The 20,398-nt window shown below is 43.2% G+C and overlaps 1 protein-coding gene across 1 annotated transcript; it reads left to right on the top strand.

Moving 5' to 3' along the window:
• The first annotated feature begins 873 nt into the window (after nt 1-873).
• obi1 (ORC ubiquitin ligase 1) lies at nt 874-20,087 on the top strand. Its single transcript, XM_061887083.1, has 6 exons — nt 874-1,028; nt 1,241-1,376; nt 12,269-12,354; nt 12,573-12,794; nt 16,331-16,419; nt 18,601-20,087. The coding sequence occupies exons 1-6, from the start codon at nt 957-959 to the stop codon at nt 19,841-19,843; spliced, it is 1,848 nt and encodes a 615-aa protein (XP_061743067.1). The 5' UTR covers nt 874-956; the 3' UTR covers nt 19,844-20,087.
• Nucleotides 20,088-20,398: the final 311 nt, after the last annotated feature.

Below are 20,398 nucleotides of genomic sequence, written 5' to 3'. Positions count from 1 at the left end.
TTGTGTATTGCGAAATGATGGATTTAACTGATGTATAATGTTGTATGTATGTCATGTTCGAAATAAACGAAGAAAAGAAAGAAATGAGTGTTTGTTTTTTTTCTCTCTTTTTTTGTTGTTCTTTGTTTTATGTGAAGATTGCCGAAATAAATAAATACATAAAATAAAATAAAATGTTACTTGACATTCAATAAATATCCATCCATCCATTTTCTACCGCTTATTCCCTTTCGGGGTCGCGGGAGGCGCTGGCGCCTATCTCAGCTACAATCGGGCGGAAGGCGGGGTACACCCTGGACAAGTCGCCATCTCATCGCAGGGCCAACACAGATAAACAGACAACATTCACACTCACATTCACACACTAGGGCCAATTTAGTGTTGCCAATCAACCTATCCCCAGGTGCATGTCTTTGGAAGTGGGAGGGGCCTATCCCCAGGTGCATGTCTTTGGAGGTGGGAGGGGCCTATCCCCAGGTGCATGTCTTTGGAGGTGGGAGGGGCCTATCCCCAGGTGCATGTCTTTGGAGGTGGGAGGAAGCCGGAGTACCCGGAGGGAACCCACGCACTCACGGGGAGAACATGCAAACTCCACACAGAAAGATCCCGAGCCTGGATTTGAACCCAGGACTGCAGGAACTGCGTATTGTGAGGCAGACACACTAACCCCTCTCCCACTGTGAAGCCCGTTCAATAAATATGAAAAAGTTAAACTTTGCATTAGCGTACTGTTGGGCCAGGTGGGGAATGAAAACTCCCCCCTTGTCCAAATTGGGTGATGACAAAAAAAAAGTTTGAGAACCACTGGCCTAATGGATGGACGTCTCTCTTACGGGCGGTTTTGCCTTTTTGAACATTTATGGCCTGTCGGACTTTCCGTAGTTGGCGGATTTGGCGCGAGCCTCACCACTTCCGGGTTGTCGATTTGTGGATCTGTGTGTGAAGGACGCGCCAACATGGCTCTCAACCCTCTCACTTCCACGCTGGCTCTCACTCTGCCCATATCGTGTCAGATATGCCTCGGAAAGGTAACGTCTGCTGCTCTTTTCTTCCCCTCGTCCGGCCACGGCGACGTCATGTTTTTGGGACATTGTTGGACAGCAACCCGGATGTGCACGTTACGTCGCCCGGGCTGTTGTTGTCGGCGCCTATGTAACATTTTCTTTGAAGTCTTGTGACGTAATAGATGACCGAGTTGTTGTATTCTAAGCATGATTATCTGCATTATTATGTGCTTTAGGTGAGACAGCCGGTCATATGCGGCAACCACCACGTGTTCTGCTCCTCCTGCATGGAGATGTGGTTAAAGAAAGCCAGCCAGTGTCCGACGTGCAGAGTCCCCATAACCACGGAGACCCCCTGCCGGGAAATCATCGGTGAGGATTGACATGAATGTTTTGTTTGTGCTGTCACAGTCCTTTAAAGCCGGGGTCTCAAACACGCGGCCCGCACCTTAATGTGAAACAGGGGCGGTTCTAGGCATGCTTATATGAGGGGGCAGTCAGAAATGTGAAGGGGGCATCATGCGTACACATCATGCTCCAGCACTTTCTTTGTGCTTATAGCAGGGGTAGTGAACCTATGACTCTGGAGCAGGGGTGCCCATTACGTCGATCGCGAGCTACCAGTCGACCGCGGGGGGTGTGTAAGTCGATCTCCAGCCAGGCTTTTAAAAAAAAATAGACCTAAAAATTAGTGATCTTTACCAAGACGTCACTTAAATGACATTCACGGTACCGGAGGGTCTTGTGAGATGAAGCTGGCTGCTGCAAGATCATTATTATTAAAAATGACCGAGAGGAAGGCGAGAAACACTTTTTATTTCAACAGACTCTCGCGCCGTACCTTCCGTCAAAACTCTAAAGGCCGACTGCACATTTCCTATCTTCACAATAAAAGCCCTGCTTCATGCTGCCTGCGCAAACTAAATACAGAGTCTCGGAAAACTGATGTTTGGGTGTGTGCGAGTGTGTGTGTGCTGCGCAGCCTGTGGAATGTTGAATACACGCACAGCGGAGGGAGGGATGAGAGGGAAGCAGACACTACTATATCGTGTGTGTCCCTTTTTCGGCGGATTTTTCCGCTAGTGCAGATAATTTTGTCAACTTGTAATGTAGTAATTTTGTGAGTTTATTAAAATGTACTTTCTCAAATTTTGATTTGAGGGGGGAAGACATTTATTTAAGGGGGCTCTGCCCCCTCTTGCCCCTGCGTAGAGCCAGCCATGCTCGTGAACATTTAATGTTGGTGCGGCCCGCGAATTTTATATGAATGGCGCTTTACGGCGTCTTACTTTTATAGTGGCCTTCTCTACCAGCTTGTCCAGTCTGTTTGTGTCCCTCACTCTCAGCCCGCTCCCCCGGCAAGCCACGGCGTACAAGAAGGCGCTCGCCACCACTGACTCGTAGAACATCTTCAAAGTTTTTGTACAGACGTTGAAGGATCTTAGCCTCCTGAGGAAGTAGAGGCGGCTCTGTCCCTTCTTGTAGAGGGCCTCAGCGTGTTTTGACCCATTCAGCTTGTTGTCGATGTGTACTCCGAGGTATTTATAATCCTCAACCATGTCCACATCCACCCTCCTGATGGAAACAGGGGTCCCCTGAGTACTCCTCCTCCTTCCCAGGTCCACAACTAGCTCCTTGGTCTTCGCCACATTGAGCTGGAGGTGGAGCTTTGTAGCCAGTTCAGGTTCAGTTTTTTCTGCATAGCCTTTCTTAAAGGCCTACTGAAATGCGATTTTCTTATTGAAACGGGGATAGCAGGTCCATTCTATGTGTCATACTTGATCATTTCGCGATATTGCCATATTTTTGCTGATAGGATTCAGTAGAGAACATCGACGATAAAGTTCGCAACTTATGGTCGCTAATAAAAAAGCCTTGCCTGTACCGGAAGTAGCAGACGATGTGCGCATGACGTCACGGGTTGTGGAGCTCCTCACATCTGAACATTGTTTATAATCATGACCACCAGCAGCGAGAGCGATTCGCCAAGAAAGCGACAAATTCCCTGTTAATGTGAGCGAGGATGAAAGATTTGTGGATGAGGATAGTGAGAGTGAAGGACTAGAACAGGGGTAGGGAACCTATGGCTCTAGAGCCAGATATGGCTCTAGAGCCAGATGTGGCTCTTTTGATGACTGCATCTGGCTCTCGGATAAATCTGAGCTAACACTGCTTAACACGATAAGTAATGACTAATTCCACTTGTGATCAAAGTGTTAAAAATAACGTTCAAAATATTAAACATGCTCATGCATTTGAATCCATCCATCCTTTTTCCATCGCACTTGTTCAAGAAATTGCATGATTTATTTATTATTATTTTTTTTAGGGCTTGCCCTCCTGGGGGTTCTTCAGACCACCAAGCACCGACATGAAAGCCTGTTTCAGGGTTACGATATTTTTTTATTTTTCAATAAGTCTCTCAGTTGCTTTCCAGAAATGGTCTTTTTCTCTTTCGTTCTCGCTCGCGCTCTGGCTCCAGCTCCAACCCTGTCTCTCCTCCCGGCTGCTGCTAATAACAGAGCAACAGGTGGTTAGTTAACAAGGCCCAGGTGGGCCATCTACGCACCTGTCGCTGATTTCGAGGCCGCTCCTGGCACACCCCGCTTCGCTGAAGGCCCGCAGGCCACGCCCCTCCACAGTTAGTTTCTTTTCTTTTTCTTCTATGTCCCACTCTCCCTTGTGGAGGGGGTCCGGTCCGATCCGGTGGCCATGTACTGCTTGCCTGTGTATCGGCTGGGGACATCTCTGCGCTGCTGATCCGCCTCTGCTTGGGATGGTTTCCTGCTGGCTCCGCTGTGAACGGGACTCTCGCTGCTGTGTTGGATCCGCTTTGGACTGGACTCTCGCGACTGTGTTGGATCCATTATGGATTGAACTTTCACAGTATCATGTTAGACCCGCTCGACATCCATTGCTTTCCTCCTCTCCAAGGTTCTCATAGTCATCATTGTCACCGACGTCCCACTGGGTGTGAGTTTTCCTTGCCCTTACGTGGGCCTACCGAGGATGTGGTAGTGGTTTGTGCAGCCCTTTGAGACACTAGTGATTTAGGGCTATATAAGTAAACATTGATTGATTGATTGATAATATAAACGTTATTACAAAGAATACGAGACCTATTATATTCTAGTAATGTTTGTCTTACTTAAAAATGCACGCGTTTAGTTGTGTTCAGTGTTGGAAAAAAAAAATGATATGGCTCTTACGGAAATACATTTTAAAATATTTGGATTCTTGGCTCTCTCAGCCAAAAAGGTTCCCGACCCCTGGCCCACTGAAATGCGATTTTCTTATTGAAACGGGGATAGCAGGTCCATTCTATGTGTCATACTTGATAATTTCGCGATATTGCCATATTTTTGCTGATAGGATTCAGTAGAGAACATCGACGATAAAGTTCGCAACGTTCGGTGGTAATAAAAAAGCCTTGCCTGTACTGGAAGTAGCAGACGATGTGCGCGTGACGTCACAACTTGTGGAGCTCCTCACATCCGCACATTGTTTACAAACATGGCCACCAGCAGCGAGAGCGATTCAGACCGAGAAAGCGACAAATTCCCCGATATTATGAGCGAGGATGAAAGATTTGTGGATGAGGATAGTGAGGGTGAAGGACTAGAAGAAAAAAAAAGACGACGGCAGTGGGAGCGATTCAGATGTTATTAGACACATTTACTAGGATAATTCTGGAAAATCCCTTATCTGCCTATTCTGTTACTAGTGTTTTAGTGAGATTATATAGTCATACCTGAAAGTCGGAGGGGTGTGGTGACCGCCAGTGTCTCTGAGGGAAGCCATGGAAGAGCCAAGAAAGTCGCAGCTGCCTCTTCGACAGTTGCAGGAAGAGCGGCACAAGGTCCGCTCATGTTTACGGTAAGAGCCGACTTATTACCACCATTTTCTCACCGAAACCTGCCGGTTGACACGTGGTAGAGAACCATGTTCGCTTGACCGCTCTGTTCCATATTAAAGCCACCGGCTGTGTTTGTGTTGCAACAGCCGGCGTCAAAACACCGCTTTCCACCAACATCGTTCTTTTTTGTAGTCTCCATTATTAATTGAACAAATTGCAAAAGATTCAGCAACACAGATGTCCAGAATACTGTGTAATTATGCGAGGAAAACAGTACTTTTAGCCGTGATCGGTGGTAGAAGAACATGTCCGCTACCACCGATGACATCACGCGCACGCGTCATCATTCCGCGACGTTTTTAACAGGATACCTCGCGGGAAAAATTAAAATTGCAATTTAGTAAACTAAAAAGGCCGTATTGGCATGTGTTGCAATGTTAATATTTCATCATCGATATATAAACTATCAGACTGCGTGTTCGGTAGTAGTGGGTTTCAGTAGGCCTTTAAAGGGAAACTAAAGGGACAATCGGTAGAAAATGGATCCAATCCACTTTGTTTGTATAGCACAGTGGTTGAATGTGCCGCGGCACACTAGTGCTCCACAGTAAGTCTTTGCTGTTGTCCAGCATTCTGTTTTTGTTTACTTTGTAGCCAGTTCAGTTTTAGTTTTGTTCTGCATAGCCTTCCCTAAGCTTCAATGCCTTTTCTTAGGGGCACTCACCTTTTGTTTATTTTTGGTGTAAAGGCCAACTGAAAGCCACCACTACCGACCACGCAGTGGTTTATATATCAATGATGAAATCATAACATTCCAACACAGGCCAATACGGCCGGTTTAGTTTACTAAATTGCAATTTTAAATTTCGCGCGGAAGTATCATGCTAAAACGTCGCGGTATGATGACGCGTGCGCGTGACATTACGCATTGTAGAGGACATTTTGGTCCAGCACCGTTCACAGCTATAAGTCGCCTGCTTTAATTGCATAATTACACAGTATTCTGGACATCTGTGTTGCTGAATCTTTTGCAATTTGTTCAATGAATAATGGAGACGTCAAAGAAGAAAGATGTAGGTGGGAAGCCGTGTATTAGGGCTGCCTTTAGCAACACAAACACAGCCGGTGTTTCTTTGTTTACATTCCCGAAGGTGAAGCTTTACTATGGAACAGAGCGGTCAAGCGAACATGGTTCTCTACCACATGTCAACCGGCAGGTTTCGGTGAGAAATTGGTGGTAATAACTCTGCTCTTGCCATAGACATGAGCGGAGCTTGTGTCGTTCCTCGTGCACCTGTCAAAGAGGCAGCTGCGGACTCTCTTGCCTCCTCCGACCGGCCGCCCCCGAACGTGGGATGCTTCCACCGTGGAGGAGGGGGGAAAAAAACTCAGCCCGGCCCGACCAGCTGCCTTCGCTTCACCTCGTCGAGAAACGTGGCTTCCCTCTGAGACATTGGCGGTCACCACACCCCTCCACTTTCAGGTACGACTATATAATCTCACTAGAACACTAGTAACACAATAAGCAGATATAGGATTTTCCAGTATTATCCTAGTAAATGTGTCTAATAACATCTGAATTGCTCGTGCCTTTGTCTTTTTTTTTCTTTCTAGTCCTTCACTACCCCTTTCCTATTCCACAAATCTTTCATCCTCGCTCAAATTAATGGGGAAATGGTCGCTTTCTCGGTCCGAATCGCTCTCGCTGCTGGTGGCCATGATTTTAAACAATGTTCAGATGTGAGGAGCTCCACAACCCGTGACGTCACGCGCACATCGTCTGCTACTTCCGGTACAGGCAAGGCCTTTTTATCAGCACCAAAAGTTGCAAACTTTATCGTCGATGTTCTCTACTAAATCCTTTCAGCAAAAATATGGCAATATCGCGAAATGATCAAGTATGACACATAGAATGGACCTGCTATCCCCGTTTAAATAAGAAAATCTCATTTCAGTAGGCCTTTAAAGGGAAACTAAAGGGACAAGCGGTAGAAAATGGATCCGATCCACTTTCTTTGTATAGCACAGTGTTTTTCAACCACTGTGCTGTGGCACACCATACCGAATACCTCAATTTCAAATGTCACATTAGCCATCTGTTAAACAAATTATCCAAATATGTTGGCCTGTTCTTTCACCTTTGTCATTATCTTCCTCTTTATGCTCCACTTCCCCTATATGAAACTCTTTTTTTAACCACATCTAAACTACTGTAATATCATCTGGTGTAACACCTTCCCTACCTACCTTCACAAATTACAATCCATGCAAAAGAAAATCATACGGGCCCTGTCATGGTCCAAGTTTAAAGTCCTATTGAAATGAGATTTTCTTATTTAAACGGGGATAGCAGGTCCATTCTATGTCATACTTGATCATTTCGCGATATTGCCATATTTTTGCTGAAAGGATTTAGTAGAGAACATCCAAGATAAAGTTCGCAACTTTTGGTCGCTAATAAAAAAGCCTTGCCCGTACCGGAAGTAGCAGACGATGTGCGCGTGACGTCACGGGTTGTGGAGCTCCTCACATCTGAACATTGTTTACAATCATGGCCACCAGCAGCAAGAGCGATTCGGACCGAGAAAGCGACGATTTCCCCATTAATTTGAGCGAGGATGAAAGATTCGTGGATGAGGATATTGAGAGTGAAGGACTGGAAAGAAGAAAAAAAGGCGATTGCAGTGGGAGCGATTCAGATGTTATTAGACACATTTACTAGGATAATTCTGGAAAATCCCTTATCTGCCTATTGTGTTGCTAGTGTTTTAGTGAGATTATATAGTACCTGGAAGTCAGAGGGGTGTGGCCACGGGTGTAGTGACTGCCATTGTCTCCGTGGGAGGAGGTAATAATCGCTGCAGCAGCTGTAGGAGGACGCAGGCTCCGCTCATAACTACGTTAAGAGCCAACTTATTACCAGAATTTTTCACTGAAACCTGCCGGTTGACATGTGGTCGGGATCCATGTTCGCTTGACCGCTCTGATCCATAGTAAAGCTTCACCTTCGGGAATTTTAAACAAGGAAACACCGGCTGTGTTTGTGTGGCTAAAGGCTAAAAGTTTCCCACCTCCATCTTTCTACTTTGACTTCTCCATTATTAATTGAACAAATAGCAAAAGATTCAGCAACACAGATGTCCAGAATACTGTGTAATTATGCGATTAAAGCAGACTACTTATAGCTTAGATCGGGCTGGAAAATAATGTCCGCTAAAACCCGAGACGTCAAACGCCAGCATCATCATACCGCGACGTTTTCAACAGGACACTTCGCGGGAAATTTAAAATTGTTATTTAGTAAATTAAAAAGGCCGTATTGGCATGTGTTGTAATGTTAATATTTCATCATTGATCTATAAACTATCAAACTGCGTGGTCGGTTGTAGTGGCTTTCAGTAGGCCTTTAAAGGGAAACTAAAGGGACAAGCGGTAGGAAATGGATCCAATCCATTTTGTTTGTATAGCACAGTAACTCTTTGCTGTTGTCCAGCATTCTGTTTTTGTTTACTTTGTAGCCAGTTCAGTTTCAGTTTCGTTCTGCATAACCTTCCCTAAGCTTCATTGCCTTTTCTTAGGGGCCCTCACCTGTTGTCTATTTTTGGTTTGAGCTTTAGACACCTTTTTACCTGCACTTTGCCTCCCCGCTATTTTACCTGCTGCCACCTACTGATATGGAAGATTATTACTCTGCCAAGCTCTGGCCCAGTGTCTTTCAACCACTGTGCCGTGAGATACAGTCTGGTGTGCCATGGGAGATTATCCATCCATCCATTTCCTACCGCTTGTCCCTATCTAAATTCACCTATTTGGGTTAAAAATATTTTTTTGCAAACCAGTAATTATAGTCTGCAAATGATGTGTTGTTGTTGAGTTTCGGTTCTGTCTACAGCAGTGTTTTTTAACCTTTTTTTTGAGCCAAGGCACATTTTTTTTTGCGTTGAAAAAATGCTCAGGCACACCACCAGCAGTAATCATTAAAAAACTAAACTCAGTTGACAGTAAAAAGTTGTTGTCGCAATTGTTGGATATGACTTTAAAGCATCACCAAGCATGCATGACTATAGCTCTTGTCTCAAAGTAGGTGTACTGTCACCACCTGTCACATCACACCCTGACTTATTTGGACTTTATTGCTGTTTTCCTGTGTGTGGTGTTTTAGTTCTTGTCTTGCACTCCTATTTTGGTGCTTTTTTCCCTTTTTTTGATATTTTCCTGTAGCAGTTTCATGTCTTCCTTTGAGCGATATTTCCCGCATCTACTTGGTTTTAGAAATCAAGAATATTTCAGTAGTTTTTATCCTTACTTGTAGGGACATTGTTGATTGTCATGTCATGTTCGGATGTACATTGTGGACGTCGTCTTTGCTCCACAGTAAGTCTTTGCTGTCGTCCAGCATGCTGTTTTTGTTTACTTTGTAGCCAGTTCAGTTTTAGTTTTGTTCTGCATAGCTTTCCATAAGCTTTGATGTCTTTTTTTAGGGGCACTCACCTTTTGTTTATTTTTAGTTTAAGCATTAGACACTTTTTTTTACCTGCACCCTGCCTCCCGCCGTTTCCAACATCTACATAGCAATTAGCTACCTGCTGCCACCTACTGATATGGAAGAGTATTACCCGGTTACTTTGCCGAGCTCTAGACCAGTGTATTTCAACCACTGTGCCGCAGCACACTAGTGTGCAGTGAGATACAGTCTGGTGTGGCTTGGGAGATGATCTAATTTCACCTATTTGGGTTAAAAATATTTTTTGCAAACCAGTAGTTATAGTCTTCAAATGATGTGTTGTTGTTGAGAGTTGGTGCTGTCTAGAGCAATGTTTTTCAACCTTTTTTTTGAGCCAAAGCACATTTTTTTGCGTTGAAAAAACGCGGAGGCACACCACCAGCAGAAATCATTAAAAAACAAAACTTGGTTGACAGTATTTAGTCGTTGTTGCAATTGTTGGATATGACTTTAAAGCATAAGCAAGCATGCATGACTATAGCTCTTGTCTCAAAGTAGGTGTACTGTCACCACCTGTCACATCACACCCTGACTTATTTGGACTTTTTTGCTGTTTTCCTGTGTGTAGTGTTTTACTTCTTGCCTTGCACTCTTATTTTGGTGGCTTTTTCTCTTTTTTTTTGTATTTTCCTGTAGCAGTTCTGTCTTCCTTTGAGCGATATTTCCCGCATCCACTTGGTTTTAGCAAATCAAGAATTTTTCAGTTGTTTTTATCCTTCTTTGTGGGGACATTGATTGTAATGTCATGTTCGGATGTACATTGTGGACGCCGTCTTTGCTCCACAGTAAGTCTTTGCTGTCGTCCAGCATTTTGTTTTTGTTTACCTACAAAGCAATTAGCTTCCTGCTGCCACCTACTGATAAGGAAAAGTATTACACGGTTACTCTACCGAGCTCTAGACAACACCGACACTCAACAACAACACACCATTTGCAGACTATAATTACTGGTTTGCAACATATATTTTTAACCCACATAGGTGAAATTAGATAATCTCCCATGGCACAATAGACTGTATATCGCGGCACACTAGTGTGCCACGGCACAGTGGTTGAAAAACACTGGTCTAAAGCTCAACAGAGTAACTGTGTAATACTCTTCCATTTCAGTAGGTGGCAGCAGGTAGCTAACTGCTTTGTAGATGTCGGGAACAGCGGGAGGCAGCGTGCAGGTAAAAAGGTGTCTAACGCTTAAACCAAAAATAAACAAAAGGTGAGTGCCCCTAAGAAAAGGCATTGAAGCTTAGGGAAGGCTATGCAGAAGGAAATTAAAACTGAACTGGCTACAAAGTAAACAAAAACAGAATGCTGGACGACAGCAAAGACTTACTGTGGAGCAAAGACGGCGTCCACAACGTACATCCGAACATGACATGACAATCAACAATGTCCCCACAAAGAAGGATAAAAACTACTGAAATATTCTTGATTGCTAAAACCAAGTACCGTATTATAAGGCGCACCTTCAATGAATGGCCTATTTTAAAAATGTGTTCATATATAAGGCGCACCGCATTAAAAGGCACATAGTATAGATGCAACAGTAGAGGCTGGGGTTACGTTATGCATCCTTTAGATCAGGGGTAGGGAACCTGTGGCTCTTTCGATGACTGCATCTGGCTTTCGGGTAAATCTGAGGTGACTCTGCTTAACACAATAAGTAATGAATAATTCCACTTGTAATCAAAGTGTTAAAAATAATGATCAAAATAGAAAACATGCTCATGCATTTGAATCCATCCGTCCCTTTTCCTACCGCACTTGTTCAAGAAGTTGCATTAAGGGTAAGAAGTGATTTATTTATTATGGGTTACTTTAGGGCTTGCCCTCCTGGGGGTTCTTCAGACCACCAAGCACCGACATGAGAGCCTGTTTCAGGGTTACAATATTTTTTTCTTTTTCAATAAGTCTCTCAGTTGGTTTCCAGCCATTGTCTTTTTCTTTCGTTCTCGCTCGCGCTCTGGCTCCAGCTCCAACCCCGTCTCTACTCCTGGCTGCTGCTTTATAAACGGAGCGACAGGGGATGAGATAACAAGGCCCAGGTGGGCCGTCTACGCACCTTTCGCTGATTTCGAGGCTGGTCCTGGCAACACCTTGCTTCGCTGCAGGCCCGCACTTTAAATGGCAAAGGATACCGATCACAGAACCATGCATATCAAATATTTCCGGATTGTTCAACCGCCACCCGCCCGAATCTAATTAAAATCAATTTTTTCTTCATGTCAACCGCCCGACCAGCGGTTTATCCGCGGATTCCACGGATGGGATTGCAAACCGCGCATCTCTACTGCTTACCGTAGTTGTGAGACCTGTTGTGGCTCAATATTGGTCCATATATAAGGCGCTCCGAATTATAAGGCACACTGTCAGCTTTTGAGACAATTTTAGGTTTTTAGGTGCGCCTTATAGTGCGAAAATACGGTATATCCGTATATCGTCCAGCCCTAACCGTTTATGATTTTTGCCTTTGGAGCACTTAAAAGCCTCACGGTGGCAGAGGGGTTAGTGCGTCTGCCTCACAATACGAAGGTCCTGCAGTCCTGGGTTCAAATCCAGGCTCGGGATCTTTCTGTGTGGAGTTTGCATGTTCTCCCCGTGAATGCGTGGGTTCCCTCCGGGTACTCCGGCTTCCTCCCACCTCCAAAGACATGCACCTGGGGATAGAATGATTGGCAACACTAAAAATTGGCCCTAGTGTGTGAGTGTGAATGTTGTCCGTCTCTGTGTTGGCCCTGCGATGAGGTGGCGACTTGTCCCGGGTGTACCCCGCCTTCCGCCCGATTGTAGCTGAGATAGGCGCCACCCCAAAAAAGGGAATAAGCGGTAGAAAATGGATGGAGCACTTAGAATCGGAGAGGAAAATGTGTGGCAATCTTTAATGTGTGTATTTTGTTGTTGTTACAGGAGGTACAAATGATCACACTGAGAGCCCATCCGTGAGAAAATGTCTCAGGAAAACAAGGGGAGAGCTTCTTCTTCGCGAGTATGAGGTATAAACCCACCACTTTCTTTCATACAGTTTAATCAAACATCTTAACACATGCAAATTTTTCCAGCCCAGCTACAGTACATTCATGTTTTACGTTGTCTAATATGGAAATACAGGCAAGAAAGAAGACATGTTAGTCATTTCTGAGCAGTTTTGAGATTTGGAAGATGAAAGCTGGATGGAGGGATTGTTGTCTCGAGTCTTCTTGCCTTCTTACAGGAAGAAATCGAAGGTCTCATTAGAGACAACGAGGATCTGAAAAGCAAAAATCAAAGTCTGGAACTGCAGCTGAGAAGCGCTCTGGATCCTTGCAGTATTAACTCTGTGCAAGCAGACGACAGAAGACTGGAGCCTGCCGTCACGGAGGAGTGGGCCAACCGCCTGCAAACTGCCAAAGATGTTTGTGATCAAGTGAAACAGGACCTGGACAAGCTTAAGGAGGCATGCACCTTTTTTAATATTGCTCTTTTATGGACATTTTCATCACTCCTCATTAGGGTTGTGTAGTCTAGTAACACTGAAACACCCTCAGGAGGAGGTGCTTTAAGACAGCGATCCTCAACCTTTTTTGCAACACCGACCGATTTAATGTAGACATTATTTTCAGCGACCGGTTTTCCACTTGTGCCAGATAAATACAGCAAAAATAAGTGCATGAAAAATATGACTCACTATAACGCTGCAATCTACCTTTGGCTATAATCTGTCACATTTATATTTGATAAGTTCATTAAAGGCCTACTGAAATGATATTTTCTTATTTAAACAGGGATAGCAGGTCCATTCTATGTGTCATACTTGATCATTTCGCGATATTTTTGCTGAAAGAATTTAATAGAGAACATCGACGATTAAGTTCGCAACTTTTGGTGCTGATAAAAAAGCCTTAAATTGTGTGTGATCATTCACGTGTGCCAAAAAGGAAAAGAAAACCAAAAAATAATACGGTTTCAATCCAGCTTGGTGGTATCGAGTGATCCTGGCCAACGCAAGCAGTGAGGCGTCTACTTATGTATAAAGTTTAAATGCCTACTGAAAGAGATTTTCTTATGCAAACAGGGATAGCAGTTCCATTCTATGTGTCATACTTGATCATTTCGCGATATTGCCATATTTTTGCTGGAAGGATTTAGTAGAGAACATCGACGATAAAGTTCGCAACTTTTGGTCGCTAATAAAAAAGCCTTGCCTGTACCAGAAGTAGCAGACGATATGCGCTTGTCGTCACGAGTTGTGAAGCTCCTCACATCTGAACATTGTTTACAATCATGGCCACCAGCAGTGAGAGCGATTCGGACTGAGAAAGCGACGATTTCCCCTTTAATTTAAGCAAGGATGAAAGATTCGTGGATGAGGAAAGTGAGAGTGAAGGACTACAAAAATTTACTAGGATAATTCTGGAAAATCCCTTATCTACTTATTTTGTTACGAGTGTTTTAGTGAGATTATATGGTCGTACCTGTACAACCTGAACGTCGGCTCCGCACCTTTCTTCAGAACCAGTCGACGGGTGGTGGCGATGCCCATCTCTGCCCTTCGCAAGGGACCGTCTTCGAAACACGATTTTTCGAAATGATCGCTGCATAATACACTGTACTTCGTGTGTGTGGTCCAATCCAAACGTGTTCGCTTGACATCTCTGTTCCATAGTAAAGCTTCACCGTCATCTTTCCAGAATGTAAACAATGAAACACCGGCTGTGTTTGTGTTGCTAAAGGCGGCCGCAATACACCGCTTCCCACCTACAGCTTTCTTCTTTGACGTCTCCATTATTCATTGAACAAATTGCAAAAGATCCAGCAACACAGATGTCCAGAATACTATGGAATTATGCGATGAAAACGGACGACTTATAGCTTTGGAACAGTGCTGGAACAAAATGTCCTCTACAATGCGTGACGTCACGCGCACGCATCATCATATCGCGACGCTTCAGCAGGATTCTTCGGCGCGAAATTTAAAATTGCAATTTAGTAAACTAAAAAGGCCGTATTGGCATGTGTTGCAATGTTAATATTTCATCATTGATATATAAACTATCAGACTGCGTGGTCGCTAGTAGTGGCTTTCAGTAGGCCTTTAAAGTGGATTGTATCATGTCACAAAGTCATAACAAATATGAGGCATTTTATTGTACATCTATAAAGTTTATTAGTGGGACAGGCGAAAGTTAAGCCGGAGAAAATGCGGTCGTTTATAAATTATTTAATATTTCTCTGCGGCCCGGTAGCAAATGCGTCACTGACCAGTACCGGTCCCCGGACCGGTGGTTGGGGACCACTGCTTTAAGACATGGCTAGCTAGCGAGCAGCTAGCATCCATCCGTTGTGTTTTAGCTACTTCTAAATCACTAATCTTGGTCTCCATGGCGACAAAGTATGTTTCTTGCAACTATCATTATCACTGCAGGAGGAGGAATAGCTAAACATGCTTCACTACACACTGTAGGAGGATACCATAGCTCACCGGTGTCACAATGTAAACAAACGTCATGCTGACATCCACTGTAATGATACCAAGTACAATAACGTATTTAGTCGATACTACTATGATTACATCTAAATTTTTTGCCGTCCAAAAATCTTTATTTTCCTTTTTAAAAAATTCATATTATGTTTATAAACTCAGAAAATACATCCCTGGACACATGAAAACTTTCAATATGACCAAAGTATGATCCTGTAAGTACTTGGTATCGGATCCATACCCAAATTTGTCGTATCATCAAAACTAACTAACAACAACAGAATAAGTGATTAATACATTTTAACAGAAGTGTAGAAAGAACATGTTCAAACTAAAAATAAGCAGATATTAACTGTAAATGAACAAGTGGATTAATATTTTTTACAGCTTGTCCCTCCATAATGTAGACAAAATAATAGGTAGATAAATGACACAATATGTTACTACCTTTGTTTGTTTACTTACTACTAAAATACAAGTTGTCTAGTATGTTCACTATTTTATTTAACCTTCCTCTTGTGTTAGATTTCTGTTACCATCTCTTATGTTAACGGGTCGGTTTTGACCCATGTCTTAAATCAGCTGTAAAATACACTAAAAACAATTATCTATCATCCAATTTGTTTCTCAACTCTTGGTTACCTCGTTAGGTTTCCTTATCCATGAAAATATTGGTTTTAATATTTTTGGTGTGGGCCATTGGGCCTTTTTTTTGTCAGTATACCCCTCGATTTCAATTGAAAAAAATGGTAAAACGAACCTTAAGAGAATCGTATAAATAAAAAAAAGGTTGTTGTGTTACCTGACCATTACTGAGGGGTATTAGAACACATCTCTTAAATAAATTTGTTTTATTTACTTTTTCATTTTAATAATTTTAACATAGTAACAACTCTATACTGAATTGACCTCAAATGTCTGGACATTTTAGTTTTTAAATGCATAAAAGAACCACATCAATTTTGATTGTTTTTGTACTGGATAACAAGGTAAAATGAGAATCCACTAAAGCTCACATGATTGGGAGAGGAGCTGGCCGTCAGTGTGTTCAGTTTTGGCTCTACTTAGTGCTTTATCATCTTATTTTTATAACTGGGTCGAAACCGACCCTAACAACACCAAGGTCATAATTTCAACCAGAGCATTTTATAATTTAGTGAAACAAAAAAAACAAGTTTTATTTTGTTGAAATAGAGGTTCCTGACAAAGTCAAAAAAGCCTTGATGCATAAAAATATATTTATGTGGTTCTTTTATGCATTTAAAAACTAAAACGGGTCGGTGCCGACCCTAACACAAGACGAAGGTTAAGGACGAAATTAAAATAATAAATGTGTTTAATGTAATGGAATATTTTTTGTTCAACTAAAGCCAATGATGACATTAATTGTGGTGCCTTTTATTCAGAAAAGTAGCAAAATACATGTTGGTACTGGTACCAAAATATTGGTATGGAGACAACCCTAGTCCCCATGAAATAACATCTCCTGGTGTTACTCTTGTCCTCCTCAGGCAAATAAAGCCTTACGATCTCAGAATGTTGACCTGGTACAAGAGAACATGAGACTGAAAGCCGAGGTGGTCAACAGGTCTCCACAAAAGTAAGTATTTAATATATTTACATATTATTAAATACTGATGGTGGTTGGCTAAGTTATTTTTAGTACATGTATTTAAACACCTTATTATTCCACATCAGAGAACATTTTACATAACTCTTGCATATATAACGTTTTTTAAACACAGACATGTAAAAGTAGATGATCAATTAACATTGTAGAAATATATTTTTTACTGTTTTGAAATATGCGTTTTTCTGTACAAAAGTTTTGAGACATACAGTTTGCTAAATTCATCTGCTGTCAGCAGAGGTGGGCACAAAAGCTGCTTCTATTATGCAACTGTAACACGCTTTCAGTCACTACAAAAAGGCGCCATATAAATATAATTCATTAGTATCGAATTTTCTGGACTATAGAGATAAAGGCCGCACCTACTACATTTCCAAAAAAAAAATATTTCCATGTATTCGCTGAATCAGACTATAAGCTGCAGATGTATACATTGTGAAATTAGTTATTTACACAGAAAGATTGTGTAAATGTTTATTTATATACCGTATTTCCTTGAATTGCCACCGGGTATATAGTATGCACCTGACTAGAATTACTGCCGGGTCAAACTCGGTTCGTAAAATAATCAGCGCATGCTTAGCATTACTGCCGGCTCAGGATTAACGCCGGGTCAAACTCGTTTCGCAAAATATTATTTTTATTAGCGCATGTCTAGAATTTCCCCCGGGTCAAACTCATCACGTCACGAGTGACACTTCACCAGTCATAATTTTCAAAATGGAGGAGGCTGATTTAAATAATTTGAAATCGCATAAAGGGAAAAAGATTAAGAGCTATTCAGTAGGATTTAAGGTCCAAGCTATTGAATATGCTAAAAAGAACAGTAAGCAGCTATGTTTTATTAATATACCATAGCTGCGTGTCAAATATGAGTCATTAAATGACTCCAGCCTCCTGGTGGTAGAGGGCGCTAGCGATCCTTCTTGCGACTACTCGGCTGCAGAAGAAGTGACAACAAGCAGCAAGAGTGAGCAGCGATCGTTTATTTTTTCCTCTCGCATGCACTTTTAACATGGAGGATTACATATCTAAAATAAGGCCGTTTTCTAAACTGGACTTTCAATCGAAGCAGGATGTAATAAAGGAAGATCTCCATCGAGACAGAGAGACTTTATACAACTGAAGAAAGATAAGGAAGACTTCTATAAATAAGTTACTGATGCTTTTGATCAGAAGGAGCTGCGCATGGACTTCATTTATAAGTAAAGTTAAGACCATAGTAACGTTTTTTTTTTATTAGATGTGCTTTTCATGATGGTATCCTTACATCACACTCAAATTTATAAGTGCAGGCCTAAATTTACCGCATGCCTTTGGTAAACGCCGGAGTGAGAAAAGGTTTTAAATTAATTAGCGCCCCGGCGGCAATTCAAGGAAATACGGGTCCTTAATTGTTCCAAACGGTTTCCGTAACACGGCAGTAAAACGGCTGATCAAACAAAACAGAAATCATGGTCGCGGAAGCTAGCTCCCCAATCAGCTAAACTGACTCAATAACTCCACGGTGAGGTTTTGGTGAATTTATGTAAACTGAAAATAGAAAGAGGATGCCATTGTAATTTAATAATCAAAGATCAAAATGTAATGAAGGTACATTATGATAGTGTGTACAAATATGTATGAACACACTTTTACATACCTCAGACATGCAGCGGTTTAGTAAGTATGAATTGTTTTAGTTATGTTGTAAAACTTACAAACCTTGTTTGGAGTGTTAAAATGAAGAATCATAAAAGTAAAAACGCTATGGACGGCTCGAAGACCGACTTGCACGTCTACTTCCGGTTGAAAGCCCGAAACAGAAGGGCAACGCAGCACCTGCAGTGAGCGAACTCCTCCAAGAGGTGGCGCATTAGCACAAACACTAACACAGCTATTTTTCAGTCATATTTTTTGCGCTTCTCTGACTTTAGCTCCAGACTTCTTCTGTTTGTTTGATATTACTGCCACAAGTGGTGGAAAAGTGTATTACAACTCAGTACCACATACAGAGAAACATATTTTTTGGCCGCCCTTAAGGGGGCGCTTGTGGCCCAACAGTGGGCCCCGGCCCAATGGTCAAACTCTGCACAATAACATATCAGCCTGATCCCCAGAGATGTTTTCCTACACTCGGACATTGTAAAAGACACGATGGTTCGTCCCCAGGTTTGGTCGTTACACCGTCGCTGCCCTGGAAGCAAAAATCCAGCAGTATCAGCGAGACGTGGAGCAGCTGAAGAAGGCTCTGGAACGCAGTGATCAGTACATCGAAGAACTGGAGGGTCGGGTCACGATGTCTGAAAAGAGATGCCCAGAGATGCAGGAGTCTGGTAAAAAGACCAAAGCTGCACCAGAATCCCTGAGTCAGCAACAAAAGATCAACATGATGATCAGAAGCCTGAGTGACAACGAACGAGGTTCCATCTGCAGCAATCCCGAAGGAGACGCTCTGACGTTCTCGCGGTCTCACAGTTTGATGTTCTCGTCCTGCGGGGACCTCAAGGACTCTCCCAAGACTCTGTGCATCCTCTCCAATAAGAGCGAGGACTTGGACGCCACCTCGGACTTCTTGCCCGCCACTCCGTCCTCCGCCTTCCGCTCCCTGACTCTGAGGAGTCCAGGAGTGCGCGAGAAGAGAGTCGCCTTCAAACCTGTGGCCCATTTCAGGAAGCTCGATTTCGATGGCGTTCCCAGTCCTGCGAAGAGCGCCGCGGAGGAGCAGTCCCACAACGAGGACAAGTTCACCAATGGTTTGTCCCCCAACGCAGACATGGATCCCATAAAGACTGTTTTTTGGGGGACTTGGAACTGCTCCAAGTCCAACGACCAATCCTCTCCAGGTCCAAGTTCTGAAGGCTTAGTTTCTGACTCCATGTCTGAGACTGTCGGCGTCGAAGAACCCGACAGTTTCCAGAAGTCCAGTGAAGCCTCCATGGATGCCGCTTATCTGGACAAAATCTCAGAGTTGGACTCCATGATGCTGGACGGAGAGAGCTCCAGTAGCCGGGGGTCTCAGCTCTCCTTGGCACCTTCCCCTTCTGCCGACTTGGACCTCACTCTGGTGCCAGAACCGCAACCCAGCCCCGGTGTGGTTGCGGTCGGGAACAGCGAGGCCCCCGGAGGAGAAGATCCTCCATCCCTGCCGACAGCTGTGGAGGAGAGCAGAGAGCCGGGTCATGTGGAGCACACGGAAACTTCTCACACTGAAGACCTCTCCTTTGATTTGCTCTTTGACGCCCTGGAAGAGACCAAGGCGAGTCTCTTTGGTTCGGTCGGCCAGGACCAGGACAGCCCGTGTCCCCCTGTGACCACGTCGAGCGACAGACTGACCACCAGCCAGCCCACCAAACGGAAGTCTCACAGTCCCTTCAACACAAAAAGTCCCACCAAGCTTTCAAAGCTCATGTGAAGGTTCCCAGAAACACCAGCTCGACTTTTTCTACCTTTACAAAAAAAAAAAAAAATCATCCTATCCACCCTGTAATGCACGTTGAATAGATTTTTTTAAGAAGTCTGATAGTAAAGTTGAATTGTTCGTGTTTTGTGTCTCTTCTGTCCTAGTCCAACTTTCTTGTGTGCTAGAAACTGATGCTCTTCTAAAAAAAGATGATGTAGTGTGTTGGAAATGAATTAAAATGATCTCGCAATAAGAATTTTAGTGGTTGAATTTCTCTTTTTTTTTTTAAGCTGGTGTCTGAAACTCAATTTAAAACCCTTGTGTAATGTTCATATTGTTGTTACTCAGCCAGGGTTTGTGGGTCTAACGGTGTTTGATTGTCAGGCATTAAAAGCCACAAAATGCAAGGGGTCCATCAGACCCACAAACGCTGGCTGAGTAACAACAATATGAAGGTTGCACAGGAAAATTTCTCTGTCAGTTTCTGCATCCCACAGGGATTCTTCTTTTGTGTTTCTGCGCCTGCAATTCCCACTCAAGGTTGCGACATTGTTTGTTAACACTGCC

The sequence above is a fragment of the Nerophis ophidion genome, linkage group LG25 (genome assembly GCF_033978795.1).
Source record: "Nerophis ophidion isolate RoL-2023_Sa linkage group LG25, RoL_Noph_v1.0, whole genome shotgun sequence".
Taxonomy (NCBI): domain Eukaryota; kingdom Metazoa; phylum Chordata; class Actinopteri; order Syngnathiformes; family Syngnathidae; genus Nerophis; species Nerophis ophidion.
This window is presented reverse-complemented; position numbering and strand designations above follow the sequence as displayed.

Coding starts and splice junctions, on each gene's coding strand:
- obi1 (XM_061887083.1), top strand. CDS start 957: ATGGCTCTCAACCCTCTCACTTCCACGCTGGCTCTCACTCTGCCCATA. Junction 1,029..1,240: donor GTCAGATATGCCTCGGAAAG/GTAACGTCTGCT, acceptor TATGTGCTTTAG/GTGAGACAGCCGGTCATATG. Junction 1,377..12,268: donor CCCCTGCCGGGAAATCATCG/GTGAGGATTGAC, acceptor TTGTTGTTACAG/GAGGTACAAATGATCACACT.